The 19,509-nt window shown below is 44.2% G+C and overlaps 1 protein-coding gene across 5 annotated transcripts in view; it reads right to left on the reverse strand.

Annotated features, from left to right (window-relative positions):
• Nucleotides 1–2,421: 2,421 nt before the first annotated feature.
• The window catches only part of PSPC1 (paraspeckle component 1), a 109,393-nt gene continuing 92,305 nt past the window's right edge, over nt 2,422–19,509 (reverse strand). For 4 of the 5 annotated variants that reach the window (XR_012158308.1, XR_012158310.1, XR_012158315.1 and 1 more), the window contains one exon: nt 18,034–19,428. Coding sequence is in view for 1 of the 5 variants with exons in the window: in XM_073339471.1 (XP_073195572.1) it covers nt 19,411–19,428 (18 nt within the window). In the remaining 4 variants the exon portion in view is untranslated. Of the gene's footprint in view, nt 3,784–18,033; nt 19,429–19,509 lie in introns of those variants that run through there. The other variant, XR_012158309.1, reaches the window with a different exon arrangement.

Raw genomic sequence — 19,509 nt, forward strand, 5'->3', positions numbered from 1 at the left:
GTCTTAGTGTTGCTCTGCCTCAGCTCTTTACAAAGCCTCCATAAACATATGCTACTTCCTCTTGCATGTTTTAGCTTCTCTCAGCAAAATGCCAGTACGCTGGCATCTGAGGTCTTGTTTGCTTCCCTCCCACCCTGTGGCAGCCAGTTTAACTTGGTAGAGTTTCTCTTTGCTGTCCATGGTGTAATCCTGTTTCCCACATTTAGTGCTTCCTATTGCTATGTCTTGTTGGAAAAGCACTAGCTGCACCTCCTTGCTTCTTACATGGGGCAGGGGTGCAATTTTCCACGGGTGCAACCTCTCTATTAATTGGCTCAGGAAGTGGAAACAGAATCTGTGCATTCAGTATTTTTTTTCCTCCCAGATAATACTGCTGTGGTGGTTTTGCTGAGAATCCTTGCAATGGGGTTTTTGGACTGGTATTTGAGTGAGGTGCTCAATTATGCTTTAAGGGGGTAATTTGAGAGGGAGGGAGCCTGCCTTCTTCTACCTTATGATCTTATTTTTCAAGCAGTAGTTTCCAGGGGCCTCAGCATGTTTAATACTCTTAGAAGTACATGACCCCCAGAAACTTAGTTTAATTATTCACTCTTTCTGTAGCTGCTTGCTACATGAGAGGTGTTGGTTTTGCACTAGCTTATATAGCATTGTCTCAGGACAGAAGAGAAGGGGCTCTCCAAAAGGGAAGTTACTTACCTTTTTGTCACTTGAGTTTTTTGACGTGTGGTCCCTATCTGTCTTCCATTGTAGGTATACATGTGCCTGGAGCCTGCAAACTTTTGCCAGCTGTATCTGTTGGTCTGTACCTGTGCCCCAGATCTCCTTGTGTTTCAAAACAAGTGTATAAGGGGCAGGAACGATGCCACTAAAGTTTCTTGTACCCTGCTAGACTGTGCCCTTACCCCATGTGGAGGGAAAAGCTGTGCCAACTAAAGTAGCATACAACCAGAGATCCAGGTCAATTCTCTGAGCATAGTTTGGCCCCACGCTCATTGGCAGGTAAAACCCCAGTGCTTGTCGCATGTTGAAATAATGTCTCCTCACGACACATGGGGCTTCAGAAAAAATGAAGGTAAATTAATCTGACTGGCTTACGTGAAAATCTGAAGCTATTTTACAAGAGAATTTTGGGTGTAGTCATAGCAAGACTTTGTTTTTATGGAATAGTGTGTATGGAGGACCAGCTGTTAGAGTCCTGAGTTTACCTACCCTTCTGGCCAAGGTGATGGCAATGAAGAATGCAATCTTTCTTGACAGGAGGGATAGGGAACATGTAGCTAGCAATTCAAAGGATGACTTAGTGAGTGCTGTAAGTACTACGGTAAGGTCCCAGTGAAGAGTTGGTTTCTTCACTGGAGGGAAGATTCTACTGGGTGTTTGTTACTGGGTGAATAAAAATTGAGTACCTATCCTTTGATGGGTGACGTGCTGACAGGTGGACCTACAGGGAGTTCAGGGAGAGAGCTGTTGTTTTAAGCAAAAGATCATGTAGAATAACACAAATAGCCACTGCTGCTGGAGATGTATGCTTTTGCAGGGTCCAGATACCAGAAACATTTCACTTAGCTAAGTTGCATTTTCTGGTGGGATCCTTTCTGCTATTAAGGACAATTTACATGGCTTTGGAGAAGGGACATTATGGATGTGATGCCCAGCCAAATACCAAGCAAGGAGATGAACTTTTGCAGTGTTGGGATGCTGGACCCTGCCACTCTCCTGGGTCAAGAGATTCAGGAAGGACTGAACGTTGATTGGCAGTCAGGATGATCTTCATAGAAGACTTGGAAAGCAGAACTGCCTGGAATGACTGGGGGTAGTGATGATGACTCATGCCTTATCCTGTTGAATCGTCTGTAGGATGTGAGGCAGTAGTGCGATGTGAAGGCATGATTCAAGGCATTAGGAGAACATTGCCTCTGGAGTGCTGCCTTTGAGCTCCCCGGATCAGTAAATGCTGCATTTCCTATTTGATACTTAAGCAAGTCCAAAGTGTGGCATTCCCCACTCAAAGAAAATGTTACACAATTCAATAGTGAGCATGTTCCACTCATGAGCAATATTGAAATGTCTGCTGAGGCTGTCTACCAATAAATCCTACGTTCCTGGAAGGTACTTTACTGATAGGGTGATCTGGTTTCTGATGCACCAGTTTCATAAAGTGACCGCTTCTACATAGAGAGGACTAGTTCTTGCTCCTGCTTACTTAGTTATGTTGTTTCAGAGTAACAGCCGTGTTAGTCTGTATTCGCAAAAAGAAAAGGAGTACTTGTGGCACCTTAGAGACTAACCAATTTATTAGAGCATAAGCTTTCGTGAGCTACAGCTCACTTCATCAGATGCATATCGTGGAAACTGCAGCAGACTTTATATATACACAGAGAATATGAACCAATACCTCCTCCCACCCCACTGTCCTGCTGGTAATAGCTTATCTAAAGTGATCATCAGGTGGGCCATTTCCAGCACAAATCCAGGTTTTCTCACCCTCCACCCCCCCACACAAATTCACTCTCCTGCTGGTGATAGCCCATCCAAAGTGACAACTCTTTACACAATGTGCTTTGATTTGAGTACATGATTAAAGCAGATGAATGGTAGAAAGGCTTTGCAAACTTTCTGGGCTGCCTGGAGTCCTTGAAGATTGATGTGCATTCTTCTTGGGGTGTCCAAAGTGCCCTGAGCCCTGTGACTGTCCATAATGATCTTCTTGTCAGGTGTGGGGGAGAGGAATAGAGCACTCATACATACTCTTTCGTTATCTTCCCACTATGGTAGTGAGGACTTGACACTGGAGGAAGTTGTTACTATGGTATTCCTATTGTGTGTGTTTCATGTGTATAATGTTCACAGCCAAGCCTTCAGGCAGCAAAGGTGGAATCTGGTGAACAGTGTGATGTAAATGTGGGAAGCCATGTGTCCCAGGAGAGAGAGGCAAATCCAAACTGACATTCAAGGGTTTCACATAACCTGGTCTGTCAGATTGCTGAGGGAGTGGAATCTGATGTTTGAGGGATAAGCCCTTGCCCAAATTGAATCTACGGTCACTACTATGAATTCTATAGCCTGCGATGGAGTTGAGATAGACTTTTCTAAACTCCCACAGATTAAGGAATATGAGAGCTGAAGCATCAACAAAGTTGACATGAGGGCTTCTTTGTGGCAAGAAGCATGAGGTTTTGTGGAAAATACCGGTAAGCAGATGGTTTGATTTTGTGAGAAACTTATTTTAGGAGTGAATTTTGGATGGCGGTGAAGAGAGACCTTCTCTTTATGAAAAGTGGTGTATAGTTGGATCTGCCACGAGGGTCTGACTTTTCTCTGGGCTTGGCAGAATTCACACCCTATTACTATTGTCAAAATTTTTGTACAAGGTATGCCTTGTATCATTAGAAAACTCATAATTTGCTGGTCAGTATTGTCCTAATAAAATGTGTGGCAACATTGTATTTGAAGTTATAAGATTTCCCTGTATGATATTAACACATGTTCCAAACCCCACAGCCCCACCCACGCAGAAGTCAGGTTTGTCTTGAAGGAATGTGTGCTTGCCTTAATTTGCATTTAAACAGGAAACAGGGTCATCAAGCAGTGAGGGAAAACAAAGAAAGTTCAAACTGGTGGGGAAAAAAAACAGCAGGGAATATTCTTCCATGTAGACTTGTCTCCTGGGTCTCAGATAGAAATGTTTTTCCAGAGGGGGACTGAAACTATAAAAAGGAGGTACAAACACTCCGAAGAAGCTCATCTCTCTTTCTCTCTCCCTGCCCATCACATTCTCTGCACCTGAGAGGACAAAAGAAAACAGCTGTTGAAAAATTTGGTCAGTAATCTGCTGGAGCATGTGGTGAGAGAATTTGCAACTAAGAGTTTCTTAAGTAAAGATAAAAGGCTTACTAATAACTATTTTTCTTGTAACCATTCTGACTTTTATGTCTCATTACTTATACTCACTTAAAATCTCTTTGTAGTTAATAAACTTGTTTTACTGTTTATCTAATCCACTGTGTTGAAGTATTTGGATAACTATTTAAAGTAATAAAGTGGCATATTGTGGCATGGGATTAATATATTTGTACTGTCCAGGAGAGGGCTGGGAGTACAGGACATGCGTTTCTGGGGGAAAATCTGGGACTGGGGGTGTGTTGGGGTCATCCTGCAGTATAACCAAGGCTGTTGAGAGCCAGGGTGTAGCTCGCAGACTGCAGTTATACAGACCCTCAGGGTGAGGGTTTGTGGGAGCTACTTCAGCAAGGCATTGTAAGGCATCCAAGGTTGCAGGGCAGGGGTAACACAGCCTCCCACTACTCTAAATTGTACCCCAGTATGTCACAGGCTCCAGCTCATTCACCCTTATGGCTGATGTGATGGTGACTAGGAAGGCAACTTTCATCGAGAGGAGGGACACAGCACATGTGGCTATTGGTTTGAAGGGTCTTAAATACTGAAACGACAAAATCAAAATCCCCTTGCAGTGTTGGTTTCATCACCAGTGTGAAAGTTCAGATGAGTCTCTTCAGGAATCTAGTTGTTTCAGTGAAGGTAGTATGGCCGTCAGGTGGAGAATGAAAGGTGCTGATTTCTGCAAGATGGACCCATAAGAAGCTTATGATTAAGGCCCAATGTCTTAAGGGTGAGTAGGTAGTATAAAATGACAGGAATCCCTGTGGATTCTGGAGACAACTGTGCTGTTGTGACAAAGAAATGTCTCCTTTTAGCCAGATAACATCTTTTGGTAGAATCGGTGCTGCTTTGGTTGAGAGTGGATTGGACAGCTATCGAACACAAGCCTTCTGTATCTGATGCCTATCCGAATACCAGGCCAAGAGTTGTAGAGGGCCTGGGTTGGGATGCCTGGTTGCATCAGTAGATCTGGAAGTGGTTGGATGCTGATGGGAGGATGGGTTGAAATCCTCAGCAGGTCCGAGAACCAGAACTGAAGATGTCCTGAGCTTTGTCGTGACGAATCTTTTGCAGAGTTTGTGGTAGAACCATAGATGAGGGTTGGAAGGGACCTCAGGAGGTCGTCTAGTCCAACCGCATGCTCAAGGCAGGACCAACCCCAACTAAATCATCCCAGCCTGGGCTTTGTCAAGCCAGGCCTTAAAAACCTCTAAGGATGGAGATTCCACCACCTCCCTAGGTAACGCATTCCAGTGCTTCACCACCATCCTAGTGAACTAGTGTTTCCTTATATCCAACCTAGACCTCCCCCACTGCAACTTGAGACCATTGCTCCTTGTTCTGTCATCTGCTACCACTGAGAACAGCCTAGCTCCATTCTCTTTGGAACCCCCCTTCAGGTAGTTGAAGGCTGCTATCAAATCCCCCCTCATTCTTCTCTTCTGCAGACTAAATAAGCCCAGTTCCCTTAGCCTCTCCTCATAAGTCATGTGCCTCAGCCCCCTAATAATTTTCACTGCCCACCACTGGACTCTCTCCAATTTGTCGAAATCCTTTCTGTAGTGGGGACCCCAAAACTGGACACAATACTCCAGATGTGGCCTCATCAGTGCCGAATAGAGGGGAATAATCACTTCCCTTGATCTGCTGGCAATGCTCCTACTAATACAGCCCAATATGCTGTTGGCCTTCTTGGCAACGAGGGCACACTGCTGACGCCTATCCAGCTTCTTGTCCACTGTAATCCCCAGGTCCTTTTCTGTAGCACTGCCGCTTAGCTAGTTGGTCCCCAGCCTGTAGCAGTGCATGGGACTCTTCTGTCCTAAGTGCAGGACTCTGCACTTGTCCTTGTTGAACCTCATCAGATTTCTTTTGGCTCAATCCTCCAATTTATCTAGGTCACTCTGGACCCTATCCCTACCCTCCAGCGTATCTACCTCTCTCCTCATCTTAGTGTCATCCGCAAACTTGCTAAGGGTGCAATCCATCCCATCATCCAGATCATTAATGAAGATGTTGAACAAAACCAGTCCCAGGACCGACCCCTCCGCTTGATACTGGCTGCCAACTAGACATTAATACTAGTAGGATGGGAGAAAGGGCATATCTGAGAGGCATCTGAAGAAGTGGGTTTTTTATCCCTGAAAGCTTATGTCCAAATAAATGTCTTCAAGGTGCCACCTGACTCCTCTTTGTTTTTGTGGATACAGAGTAACATGGCTACCTCTCTGACATCTGAGGTAGTCCATGCAAGGTAGCAGAAGGGCGTTGCCCTTCGAGCCCCTGCCCAGAGCTCCTCTAGCGCATTTCAGGGAGAGTTTCCTGTTTGCCTGTGAGGCAGAGGTTCTAAGACAGTGTTTTGCATAGGGTAAAAAAATCTTTCAGGATGGAATCATGAATCTCCTATTGGTGGTCTATGGAAACTTGTCTGTGCACATGGTAGGTATACTGCCAAAAGAGTTATGTGGTTTCTGATGTACCAATTAACACAGCAAGGAATCTTGTTCTCCATGTTTATGTAGAAGACAGTTGTCATGTTGTCTGACATTATCTGGATATACTTGGATCAAATGAGTGGAAGGAATGTATTGCAGGCTCGATGGATGACCCTTAATTCCGGTAGATTGATATGCATCCTGGTCTCTTAGGGGTCCAGGTGCCTTCTGCAATGAGATTGTCCATGTGGACTACCCAACCTAAGAGGGAAGCATCTGTGATGATAGTTGCCTCGCCTATAGGTGAGATAAAAGGAATTCCCACCTAAATGTTTTTCCTGGGTTGCCCACCATACAAGAGAAAATGTGACACTGGCCAAGGTAATTATTCTGCCATTTATGTTGTCTTTCTCTGGTGAGTGGTCAGACTGAAACCAGATTTGTAGCCAGTGGAGGTGGAGCCTAGCAAACGTTAAGTGGGTGCATGAAGCCATCTGGCCAAGAAGGGAAAGGCAGACCCTGACTGTAGTCTGAGGGTGACCTGTTTTATCAAATTACTTGTGGCATGAAATCTCTCCATCAGCAGGTAGGCTTTTGCTGTAGTTGAGTCCAGGGTCATGCCTATAAAATCTGTGATCCTTGTGGGAATCAAAGTGCATCTTTATTGATGCAGATTCCCAGGGAAGATAATAGGTTGAGTAGGAATAAGGTTCCCAATTGGACTTCCTTGCTGGATCTGCCTGGCAGGAGCCAGTCATTGAGATATGGAAAGCAGGTAAAGCAGTCTCTTCTCATCTAAGCCACCATCACTGAAAGGACTTCTGTAAAGATCCTTGCTGTCGCAACTAGTCCAAATAAGAGGACTCTAAATTGGTAATGGTTTTGCCTAAGGAGGAACCCTAGGAATCTCCTGTAGGATGGGTGAATGTCTGTTTGAAGGTAAGTGTCTTTCATGTCGAGCCATGAACCATATGCCCTCTTCCAGAGAAGGGATTATTGATGCAAATGTGACCATGCAGAATTTTAATATTCAGATGAGAATGTGTCTCCATCCTTTGATCTTTTTGGAGACTAAGAAATAAGATGAGAACCCTTTCTCTGGATCTTGAGGTGGCATGCATTCTACAGCTCCTTGATGGAGAAGAGTCCATCTCCTGATGTAGGATTTCCTTGTGAGATTGGTCCCTGAAAAGGGACAGGGAAGGGGGTTTGTAGGTAGAAGGTGACAAACTCAGCTGAATAGCTGGAGTGAATAATTTCTTGCATCCACTTGTCTGTTGTTGTTGCCCTCCAGTTTTGGAGAAGGGGGGGCATTAAAAACAAGGGGGGGCAGAATAATGAGGCATCAACAAAGGATCATGGATCTCAAATGTCCCATTAAAAGAAATTCTTGGTTGAGGAGGGTGGAGGATGACCTGTGCCAGTAGGTGTCAAAGAAGCTGTGTACATCTGTCTCTGTATCCTGCTGTTTGCGGGGTAATTTGTGACAGCGCTGATGGTGAAACAGTGGAGGAAACTGTGTTGGCCTGTGTGATGTTATCATTGTTGCAACCACTATTATATATTTGCAACAAATCTTGTACGAAATGTGGCATGTAAGGTATCTATGAAAAGGTTATGATTTGCTGGTTATTATGCCATCTGTATGCATATATCATTTTTGTATTTGAAGTTATGAATATGGCTCTAATACCTGGATTTCAAATGTGTGCCCACGAAGTAGTTAGCCAGCATATCTTGGAGGAACTATTCAAATTGAGTGGTCCATCAAAAGGATACTTAACTCAAAATGGACCATGGGAAACGCCTATCCACACTGAGTGGTGCTGTCTGAAACATAGGTAATGGCTTCCTGCAAAGACTAAGCAAAATTGGGCATGAACATGTGACTTGCTCATCTGAATCCACACACTATCTGGTCACCTGTGATTCTCCACTACCTGTGCTGAGGCTTTTGTTTGAAACAGTATATAAATGGCCCTGGAAACCCATCCATTTTGCCTCTGTCCTGCTCAAATCTCTGGACTGTGGACTTACACTAATGGGAGCATTCTAACCAAGGGACTGAGGTCCTTCCAATGATTTGGAAGCAACCAGAGACTTATTAAGCCAGCAGTTTATTTCATAACTGCTAAAATCCTAAACCAAGAACTTTGCACTTACTGTATGTATTTAATTCCTTTAACCAATTTTAACTCTCACCCTTCTTTCTTTCTTTTTTATAAATAAACCTTTATATTTTAAATACTAAAGTTGGCATCAGCGTGATTTTTGGGTAAGATCTGAGTTCTATATTGATCTGGGTGTGTGGCTGGTCCTTTGGGATCAGAAGAACCTATTATTTGATGAGACTGGTTATAAAGAACCAGTCATCTCTAAATCCAGTATTTTTGGTGGTGACATAAGAACTGGAATGCCCAAGGAAACTGCTTTTATGACTTCTTGTTAGCTACTATAGTGAAACAGAAGTTTACTTTTGTTGCTGGTTTGGTATATTCTATGGGGAATTAGCCTCCAGTCTTGGGGTGTATCTGCCCTATTTCTCAGCAGTTCATCCTGAATTTGGCATCCTCAGTTGTGACCCGCTGAGGCACGGTTACAGCCGGTACACCTGTTTCTGGTGCTTACTTTTTGGGGCAGGGGTACAGATGCCCAGCGAGTTGAAGTGGTTGTTAGAGTCCTTAAAAGAGTGAAAAGATTCTGTCTTTTCATTAAACAAGTAAATTTTATCAAAGGGCTGGTCTTCAGTGGTACTTTGTACCTGAGGACTGTAACTAGGATTCTCTCCTCTGAACAATTGGAGTAGTCTTCCCTCTGTAAGCAGTATCAGTAGCATCCACTACTGATTGCAGATGTTTTGGCCATGAGTTTATATTTTCATCTATTTGGTTCTGTAATTGGGCTCTATCATCTTGTGGGATTTGTCTTTTTAAGTCCAAAATCTTCACATAATTGGTGAAATTGTATTTTGCTTACAGGGCCTGGTAGATAGCCATTGAAATTTAAGTCTTGTTAAGGAGAAACTTTTCTTCATAGGAGATGGAGGCATTTGGTACCCTTATCTGAAGGTGTCACTCCTTATCTTGGAGTGTTTCAGCCTAGGTCTCTGGCTGCTTGTACCATCAGGAAATTGGATGCTTGGTGTGAGAACAAGAACACTTCTCCTTTAGATGGTACAAAGTAGTGCTTCTTAGCCTTTTTGGGGGTAGGAGCATATAAGGCAGAAGTGTGCCCCACTATGCTGGCTGGAACCATAATTGCCTTATTAACCAGCAGAGCCACTCAACTGGAACGAAGAATTGCAAAATGTCCAGTAGTCAATGTTGAGCTCTTGGAGGACCTCTTTGAACTAGATCTGGAACTCAAATGCCACTCTAAGAGCTCCTGATTTGTGCCTGTGATCATCAGGCAGAGATGGTGAAGACTGGGTCCGCACCTCATCTGGGGAGGACAATGAGAGAGCCACTGGAACCATTAGATCCAGCTCAACTTTCTCCTCCTCATACTCAGATGGAGATTGGTGTCAGGTAGAGCAGGGTACAAAGGATTCATGCACAGAACCAAGGTGCCTAGAGTGAGAGCCCCCGGGGGCCATAGTAGTGCCAGTATGAGAGGTCCACAAGTTGGGGTGGATCCCATAGCATTGGGAACCCCAATCTCTCCTGGAGCTTCTGTCCAGGCTTGCCTCCAAATGTAATGGTAGAGGTTCATCTTGGTCTGCTGACTCATCCAATCAGAAGGCTGGTTCCCAATAGATTGGCATAACCATCTGTACCAACGGATAGGTACCGGGGTTTGGAGATAGGAGAAGAGATTGACCCTGTATCTTTGTGGAGGTTTCTTCCTTCAATGTAACAATATCTCCAAATAAGGTCAGAGCTGAGGATTGAAGATAAGGCAGAGCAAAAATGTCCTCTGGGGAGATACAGGTCTCAGACTCTCTTAGGATGCACGTGGCAGCTGTTGGATCCAACACTTCCAGTATGGCCGTTCTTAACCCAAGGTCAGACCAAAGGTCCATCTTCCAACAGTGGCCAATGCCAGGTGCCCCAGAGAGAATGAATGGAACAGGTGGTCATCAAGTGATCCATCCCGCTGCTCATTCCCAGTTTCTGACAAACAGAGGCTAGGGACACCATCCTTACACATCTTGGGTAATAGTCACTGATGGACCTATCCTCCATTAACTTATTTAGTTCTTTCTTGAACCCTGTTATAGTCTTGGCCTTCACAATATCCTCTGGCAAAGAATTCCACAGGTTGACACTGCGTTGTGTGAAGTACTTCCTTTTGTTTGTTTTTAAAACTGCTGCCTATTAATTTCATTTGGTGACCCCCCCCAGTTCTTGTGTTATGAGTAAATAATACTTCCTTATTTACTTTCTCCGCACCTGTCATGATTTTATAGACCTCTATCACATCCCCCTTAGTCATCTCTTTTCCAAGTTGAAAAGTCCCAGTTTTATTAATCTCTCCTCATATGGAAGCTGTTCCATACCCCTAATAATTTTTGTTGCCCTTTTCTGTACCGTTTCCAATACCAATATATCTTTTTTTTTTTTTTGAGAGGGGGAGACCACATCTGCATGCAGTATTTAAGATGTGGACATACCATGGATTTATATAGAGGCAATATATTTTCTCTTACTATCTATTGCTGTCCTAATGATTCCCATCATTGTTAGCTTTTCTGACTGCCGCTGCACATTGAGTGGATGTTTTCAGAGAACGATCCACAATGACTCCAAGATCTTTTTCTTGAGTGTTAACAGCTACTTTAGACCCCATCATTTTATATGTATAGTTGGGATTCTTTCTTGATATGCATTACTTTGCACTGAATTTCATCTGCTATATTGTAGCCCAGTCAGCCAGTTTTGTGAGATCCCTTTGTAACTCTTTAGTCTGCTTTAGACTTCACTATCTTGAGTAGTTTTGTATCAGCTGCAAATTTTGCCACCTGTTTACCCTTTTTCCTGATCATTTCTGAATATGTTGAATAGTACTGGTCCTGTGGGGGACCACTATTTACCTCTCTCCAAACTGACCATTTATTCCTACCCTTTGTTTTTTATCTTTTAAGAGCCTTTAGTGAGGGATCTTGCCAAAGGCTTTCTGGAAATCTAAGTACAGTATATCCACTGGATTCCCCCTTGTTCATATGCTTTTGACCTCCTCAAAGAATTCTAGTAGATTGGTGAGGCATGATTTCCCTTTACAAAAACAGGGTTGACTTTTCCCCAACAAATCATGTTCATCGATGTGTCTGATCATTCTGTTCTTTACTATAGTTTCAACCAGTTTGTCCGACACTGAAGTTAGGTTCACGGGCCTGTAATTGCTGGAGTCACCTCTGGAGCCTTTTTTAAAAATTGGCATCACATTAGCTATCCTCCAGACATCTGGTACAAAAGCTGATTTAAATGATAGGTTACATACTACAGTTAGTAGTTCTGCAATTTCACATTTCAGTTCCTTTAGAACTCTAGAGTTCTGAAGGATCTCAGGGTCTGAGTGTGGTGTGAGGTCTGAGGGTGACTTAATTCTATCAGGCTGCCAAAAAACTGAAATCAACCTAGAGAGAGGTAATGTTTTTTTTTTTTTTTCCTGGAGGCTGAGTCTAGAGGTGCTTCTATGAAATCTGTAGTCCTTGTAGGAGTCAAAGTTGACTTTTTTTGTTTACACAGACTTCTGAATGATAGCAGAAGATGCAGTACAAATATGGTTGCTGACTGGCTCTCTTGGCTTGATTTGCCTGTTCCTAGCCAGTCATCCACATACAACAAGACCTGTAGCTATTGTATCGCATCTGGGCTACTACCACAGAGAAGAGTTTCATGAAGACCATGGGTACTGTTACCAGCCTCAATTGGAACACTCTGAACTGACTGTGCTCTTGTCCTTCCATGAATTTGAGAAACCTTTTGTGGGAGTGGTGAATATCCATATGAAAGTAAACATTTCATGTCAAGGGTCGTGATCCCTGTGTTCTGGTCCAGGGAGGTAATTATTGATGGCAGTGTTATCATGAAAATCTTGCACATAAATACATTTACTTGAATAGATCGAGAATTGGTCTCTATCCTCCATTTTTCTTAAACTGTGAAATAAGGGGAGTAGAACACCTTTGGTTGGGGTGATATGTGGTCTATGGTCCCTCTCTGGAGTAGAGTTATCCTCCTGCTGAAGGATTTCCTCCTGAGAAGGGGCCAGGAAGGGAGTTTGTGGTGGGGAGGTGAGAAACTCGATTGTGTAGCCAAAGTAGATGATCTCTAGTACTCACTTGTTGTTGCCATCCTCTCATTGTGTGTGTAAAGTGATTAAGGCACCCACCAAGATGAGGAGCAATACAGCATGGCACCAATAAGTACACAGACCTTGAATGTCCTATCAAAAGAGAAATCCTTAGATGGGACTGGCAGAGGTCAAAGCTGCTGCGCAACCCTTTGTCATTTGCATGGTGGTTCTTTTGGGCTGGATGTAAATGCCTAGAGAGAGGAGTGTGTATAGTGATTAAATGCATCAAAGGGGAAGTCACTCAAGAACACTCTGGATCTCCCTGCAGAACTCCAAACAATGAAGCCTTATGACTGCAGTCATGGTGATGGCTCTAGCTGTGTTATCAGCTGTGTCCTCTGGTGTTCAAAGTGATGTCTTAGACACCAACCTGTTTTCAGCAGTGAGGGCTTTGTACATCGAGGGGGTAAAGCTGCTGTTCCTCCTTTGAAGTGTGCTATTTGAGAAAGAAGGTCAACAGATCTATGGATTGGTTGAGGTAGAAGCAAGAAATCACTGTCAGTAGATATGTTATGCCAGTTCAGTGAGACTTTGTCCTTATGGAATGTGGAGAAAAGGGGATTTGCCAACCCTTCCTGCACAAGTAACAGTGAAGAGGAAAGGAAGAGGGAACAGGAGGCCAGAGTTTCAAAGGGTAAGGTTATCAATGTGGGAAGGACAAGGTTGAGGTCTGAGGAGCAATAGGCTGTATAGGTAGGTATTTCATAGAATCATAGAATATCAGGATTGGAAGGGACCTCAGGAGGTCATCTAGTCCAACCCCCTGCTCAAAGCAGGACCAATCCCCAATTTTTGCCCCAGATCCCTAAATGGCCCCCTCAGGGATTGAACTCACAACCCTGGGTTTAGCAGGCCAATGCTTAAACCACTGAGCTAAGGCCCTTCCAGTATCAGGCAGTCAAAGGGTGAGTGAAAACCAAATGTCCCTCCACAGGAGGTTGCAAAGTGCTGATAGCTGCTACGTGCACTTCGATGGAGTTGAGAGAGCTCAGAGGCCTTACAAATGAGGAAATAGTCTGAGAGCATCAGGATGCTAGGCCCAGGAAGTGAAACGTGTCCATTTGGGCTGGTGACAATGTGAGCCTTGCCAATCCACTAAAGGCCTTCACTGGTTTTTGTCACTGAGAAGAGACAGGGCAGAAGACAGTTCTTAAATCCTGGGACTCATGGCATAGTCCTCCTTAGGGGTGGAGAACTAACTTTACTAACTGTAAAAAAAAATCTAAATTTTCTAGATTGGAAATAGTTGTTTTTTTTTTACATTATTGAAAACAGACAACTTCTACTGGACCCAGAATTCTCTCCTACTGCTGCATGGTCTGAGCTGGAACTGAAGAGCGGTTCATAGGTGTCAACTTTCAAGCGCTGGGAGGGAGGAGGGAGAAGCAGGACAGGCCAGTTCGCTCAGGGGAAGAGGCAGAGGTGAGCTGAGCTGAGCTGGGGGTGGGGCAGGTCAGGGAGCTGCTGGTGGGTGCAGAGCACCCACCAATTTTTCCCCATGCATGCTCCAGCCCTGGAGCACCCACAGAGTTGGTGCCTATGCTTGTGTTGGCGCATGAGTGCAACACTGTGTTGACCAATTCATACTACTTGCTACAAACCTCCCATCGCAGTTGCACAGAGCACATGCATACCCAGAAGTGCATTACACATCTGTATCAGCACTCAAACAAGAATTAAGTTATTTCCTTCTTTAGGAAAGTGACTGTATTACTGACTTACCATGGAAGGAATTCCAGAAAACTGCAACTGTTATTTCAAGATGCAAAAAGGACAAGTGTAATGAGCTGGAAGTTCACCCCAATAAACATTGAATTGTTTGCACCTTTGGACTTCGCGTATTGTTGCTCTCTGTTCATGCGAGAAGAACCAGGGAAGTAAATGGGTGAAGGAATAAGCCCCCTAACACAGCTCACATTAAACACTTCATTTAATTATTTGTGAGATTACTGTGATGCCTTTAACCACAGTTGTAAATCAGCTGTCTTTCCAAGAGTGAGGATCCTGCAGTCTTTGAACTGGCTTTCTTTTTCCTTATGGGTAAGTATTAAATCCAGGCAGGGATCAGAACAAATTCTAAATGCTATAGATAAATCATAGGAGGCTATGACAAGCAGCTCAGGTGTGTTACCATATCTGTTCATCCTACAGAAGTGAGAGTAGGAAACTTCTCCCACAATCAGGCTACTGCTAGATTGGGAGCTACGATTCCCTGGCTGCTGTACAGATATTCACAGTAGCTCTCATCAAGGTAATGCAAGTATAAATAGCAGCGGAGTTCCGGTAGCACTAGTACCTATGTACTTGGCTCAGTTCACCTGTGCTGCCACTGCTACTACTTGTGTTACGTTGCTTTTTATATTCATACTGGCTGTGAGAGCTAGCATAAATACATGCAGGTGAACTGGGGAAATAATACCCCTTGTAGCACGATCATAGCCTGGAGGAGCAGTATTCATTTTCCAATACATGCAGAAGAAGCCATATGGGCTTTCATGGGGGGTAGGGAGGGAAAGAAATGTAGACTACGCTGTGTCAATAAGATTTAAGGGTGGTCTGTTTCTGATTCATGTTAAGGATATTTCCTACTTCTAGTTGTTAAATTTGTAAAAACCATACACACACTAAATTTCAGCTAGTCTTTAACATATTAAAAAATGGAAAAATTTGTTTCTAGTGTGAAAGTATGAAATATTTATCAGAATGACAGCTCTTTCAAAACTGATGCCATATGTAGTTTTGTCTTTTGCTGGAGCAGATTGCTAGAGGGACGGGGAGGGTGGGTGAGTAGGAGGCATGGATAGGAAGAGGATGGAATAGCCCAGTGTGATGACCTCTAAAACCCACTTGTCAGTGATAACGTTCTGCCATTGATGGAAGAATGGCCGTAGGCGATGTAAGCACTGAAGTGGGAACATTGTTTTCTAAACCCTCAACCAAGGCTTCAAATCTGCTTGTTAGGTGGAGGGGGATGAAACACTGACGCAGAATTGGGGCGGCGACACTGGCGTTGTTGCTGTTGTTAGTTGAGTGATCTATGGAAGTGCTGGGTATATGTGGGGTAGCGTGGATGGTGGTAGGGTTGGTATCTATATTGTCGCCTTCTGGTCATAGGGGTTTGTATTCCTAAGAACCGGAGAGCTGCCTTTGAATCCTTCAGAGTGAAGGACGTCATTCGTTGTAGAGGCAAAGAGTTCGTCGCAGTCGAATGGAAGGTCTTCAATAGTAGTCTGGACCTCTTGAGGAAATGAAGAAGAGACCCTTGACGCATGACTACTGCTGTAGCGGTGGATCTTGCTGCAGTATTGGCCACATTGAGGGCCGCTTGAATAGCGGTACGTGATACGATTTGTCCCTCAGAGACTAAAGCAGTGAATTGTTGTTTATTTGCTTCTGGAATGTCCTCAATAAAGTCCATGAATGTATTGTAATTTTTGCGGTATTTTGCCAGAACAGCTGTATAATTAGCAATTCGAAATTGTAGGGTGGAAGATGTGTATACTTTATGTCCAAGAGAATCTAAACGCTTACTGTCTTTATCGGCTGGGGTGGAGCGGGGATACTGGTGCTTCTTCTTTTGGTTGACTGCGTCAACTACCAGTGAATTAGGTGCTGGATGAGTGAAAAGAAATTCAGAGCCCTTGGAAGGGATGAAGTACTTGTGGTCTGCTTGTTTGCAGGTAGGTAAGCTTGCAACAGGAGTTTGCCAGATGGCTTTGGCAGGTTTCAGAAGGGCTGGATTGATCAGCAATGCAATCCTGGAAGGTGGTGGTGGCTGGAGGATGTCTGTTAACTGATGCTGCTGTTCAGGAACCTCCTCCAGATTAATTCTTAATTCACTGGTCACTCTTTTGAAAAGGTCTTGCAATTTTGAAAAGTCATCTGAAGATGACAGGGGAGGAGGAAGCAGGTCTTCGTCAAGCGTAACAACTGGGTCTATTGGAATAGAGAGAGGTCGTGCCTGATTCTGCTGTCTGGTGACTGGCATCAGTGGCAGGTTCGTAAGCTTGTGGTGCTGGGCCGGTGTCGGGCCTGGTTGAGGTGGCATAGCGAGTGTGGTCTCAAGGACAGGATGCCCACGGGGCCCAATATTGTCACTGTGGTGGGAAGGGCATAGGTGGTGCCATGCATGGGTTTACACACCACAGGGCAGGATCCTGAGAGTAGGACAAGGTGATGTTTCTATGACCTCTATTAATTGGGGTCTGAGGATGAGAGACTTCATATGGTGAAAAATCTTCCTGGAGACCAGCTTCCTCCTCACTGGAGGAAGGCTGTTTGGACCCTGGCTGAGCATTTGGTGAAAAGTAGGCATTCAGTAAGGGTGTCAGCAGAATGGGTGACACAAGCAGGTCACTTGACTGAGTAAATTGGAGTGCTGAAGCTCCTCTGTGTGGTGAGAGCCTTGCGAGAGGAATCTGCTGCGATGAAAAGTTCCTCTACACTGGTGTCTTTAAAGTGGTTGGGCTGCCGGCCAGCTCAGAGGGTGTCAGTGCCGTGCCAGGAGAGCAGTAATAGCCTGCGTGGGGTCCAGCATGTCCGCACGTGTTGGCACCGCTTCCACTGAGGTGCCGAAGGTGCCATCTGAGAAGCAGGCAACTGGAAGCCTGAAGCCTCGGCACCAGAGCTTCGCGCTACTGCTGCAGTGGGTTTTGCGCAGCACGTCAAAACTGCTCAGCTGAGGGAGCACTGGGAGGGAGGCAGCAGACCTGCCGGGAGAAGCCTTCTCCTGCGAAGTTCGCTTTGCAGGTGACAGAAGGTGATGTTTTTTTTGAAGTTTTCTTCATGGTGTTAGAGGCAGGGGGGCTGAGATGTGTGGAGCAGAGCTGGATTCAGCACCTGGGTCTGAAGCTGACCCTAAGGATTTCTGCAGCAGGAGCAGCTTTAGCCTCAACTCCCTGTCCTTTCGTACCCTAGACTTAAGTTTGCTGCAGTGGGCACATTTTTGGGGGATGTGGGACTCCCCAAAACATTTATGCATTTTGAATGGCCATCAGACAGAGGGATGGTATCCTTACAATTAGAGCAGCGCTTAAAGTGTGGGGAGCCAGGCATGTCAGAAGCGGCTGCGCTGACAGGAACTAAGAGAATTTTTTTTTTAAGCGAAACTAACACTACTGGTAACACTAATAACTAACACTATTAGTAACAAACTAACTATCTAAAAGTGTAAGAGTAACAAGGGAGAATGAGTTTTCTAACGAGTCTGCTGAGCTCCGTCTCAGGCTGGGGACAGTAGAGAGAAAACTGAGGGGACCGGTCGTGCACGTGTACCATTAAGATACACTCAGGGAGGGCGAGCAAGCTCTGCACGCACACGACCAGTACGAGTACTGCTGTAAAAATCTCTGAGCGAAGGGACGCACCAACACCTAGAGTGGAGCACCCACAGGGACAGCTCTCGAAGAAGAAGTTTACTAACTACAGAAAATAGATTTTTTACATGGCAGACACAAGTCAGAGAAAAAGTAAACACACATTTTAAATGCTAAACTTTTACACTGAGACTACATCTACATGACAGACTTTACAGTGGCACATCTGTACCACTGTAAAGTCTCCCATGTAGTCTCGCTCTTTGCCAGCAGGAGAAAGCTCTTCTGCTGGCATAATTAAACCACCCCCATTGAGCCGCATTAGCTGTGTCAGCTAGGAGTGTGGTTTTTTTCACACCCCTGACCGACAAAAGTGGTAGTGTAGACAAAGCATAACCAAGAGTTGAATCTGTTTTTCTCACCCCACTGGATGTTGCAGGTAGGTTGCAGTTCTTAATACAGTCTGAATTTCCTTCTCAGTCTTTGTCTTCCCAGAATTCTTGTTGCCTTCGGCGAAAGTAGGGGAGGAGTGAGGTTGTCTCATGATGCGTCTGTCCCTTATTTTATACTCTTAGTCCATGTCCCTGAAAAGAAACTGGCCAGGCATGCCTTGCTGAGTCAGAGAGCTGAGCAATCTTAACTGTGTGGTTCTTGGGTAACTGTCTCTTATTGAATTGTAGATTTCTTATTTACCATTCTGATCAATTGTAGTTTTAACAGCAGCTTGGGTGTGGGTCACCACCCTCAGTCACTGGAGAGCTAGCAGTGGGCGACTCCCAAACTCTCAACATATTTCAGCCACACAGCAAAATCTCAAACTTCATACACAATAGCAATACACACAGTTTGACAGAACAATGAGTTTCAGCAGCTTTGGTATCTTACACGGCATGCTTTTTATGAAATATCACAATGATATACAAAAGATGAATATGGGGGTTACAGGGTGTTACTTTGAGGTATAGCATATAACAACTTATTCCAGACTTTGTATATCAGTGGGTGTTAAGTTTGCTGATTTTACTGCAATGTCCATTAATTTTACCACACAACTCCCATCCTTTTCCTGATTATAAGAACTGATGGTGTCATTTAACTCAGTTATTTCTCTATCTTGGAGAAACACCATAAATGCAGTTCAGTCATATAACAAGTTTTATCTCAGAATAAAGAGCTTTTTGGATTATACTGTCTACAAACTTAAAAACCCTGCTATCAATACTATGAACAGAGGTACTAACGGTATTTTCCGTGCTTATAGCTCCCACATCATAAATCAAAAGTTATAAATCACTGTTGATTCAGCACTGTTTTATTTGAAAAAAGCTGGATATTTTTTCTTTTTTTGAGGATGCTGATGTGAGAGACATGCTTCAGCTCTAGCTCCTTCCCACTAAGAGAATAGTATGTTTGTTGCTCAATGCTCTTCACAGTATTCCTCAGGGTGAAGATGAATGACTTCATTACTGCCTTTTTCCAACCTGCAAAACAACACATATTTTAAGTATAAACCTCTCCAGGTGAATGGTTACTACCTGGCTGCTCTCCACCATTTTACAAAC

Source organism: Lepidochelys kempii, chromosome 1 (assembly GCF_965140265.1).
Source record: "Lepidochelys kempii isolate rLepKem1 chromosome 1, rLepKem1.hap2, whole genome shotgun sequence".
In the NCBI taxonomy this organism is placed as follows: Eukaryota; Metazoa; Chordata; order Testudines; family Cheloniidae; genus Lepidochelys; species Lepidochelys kempii.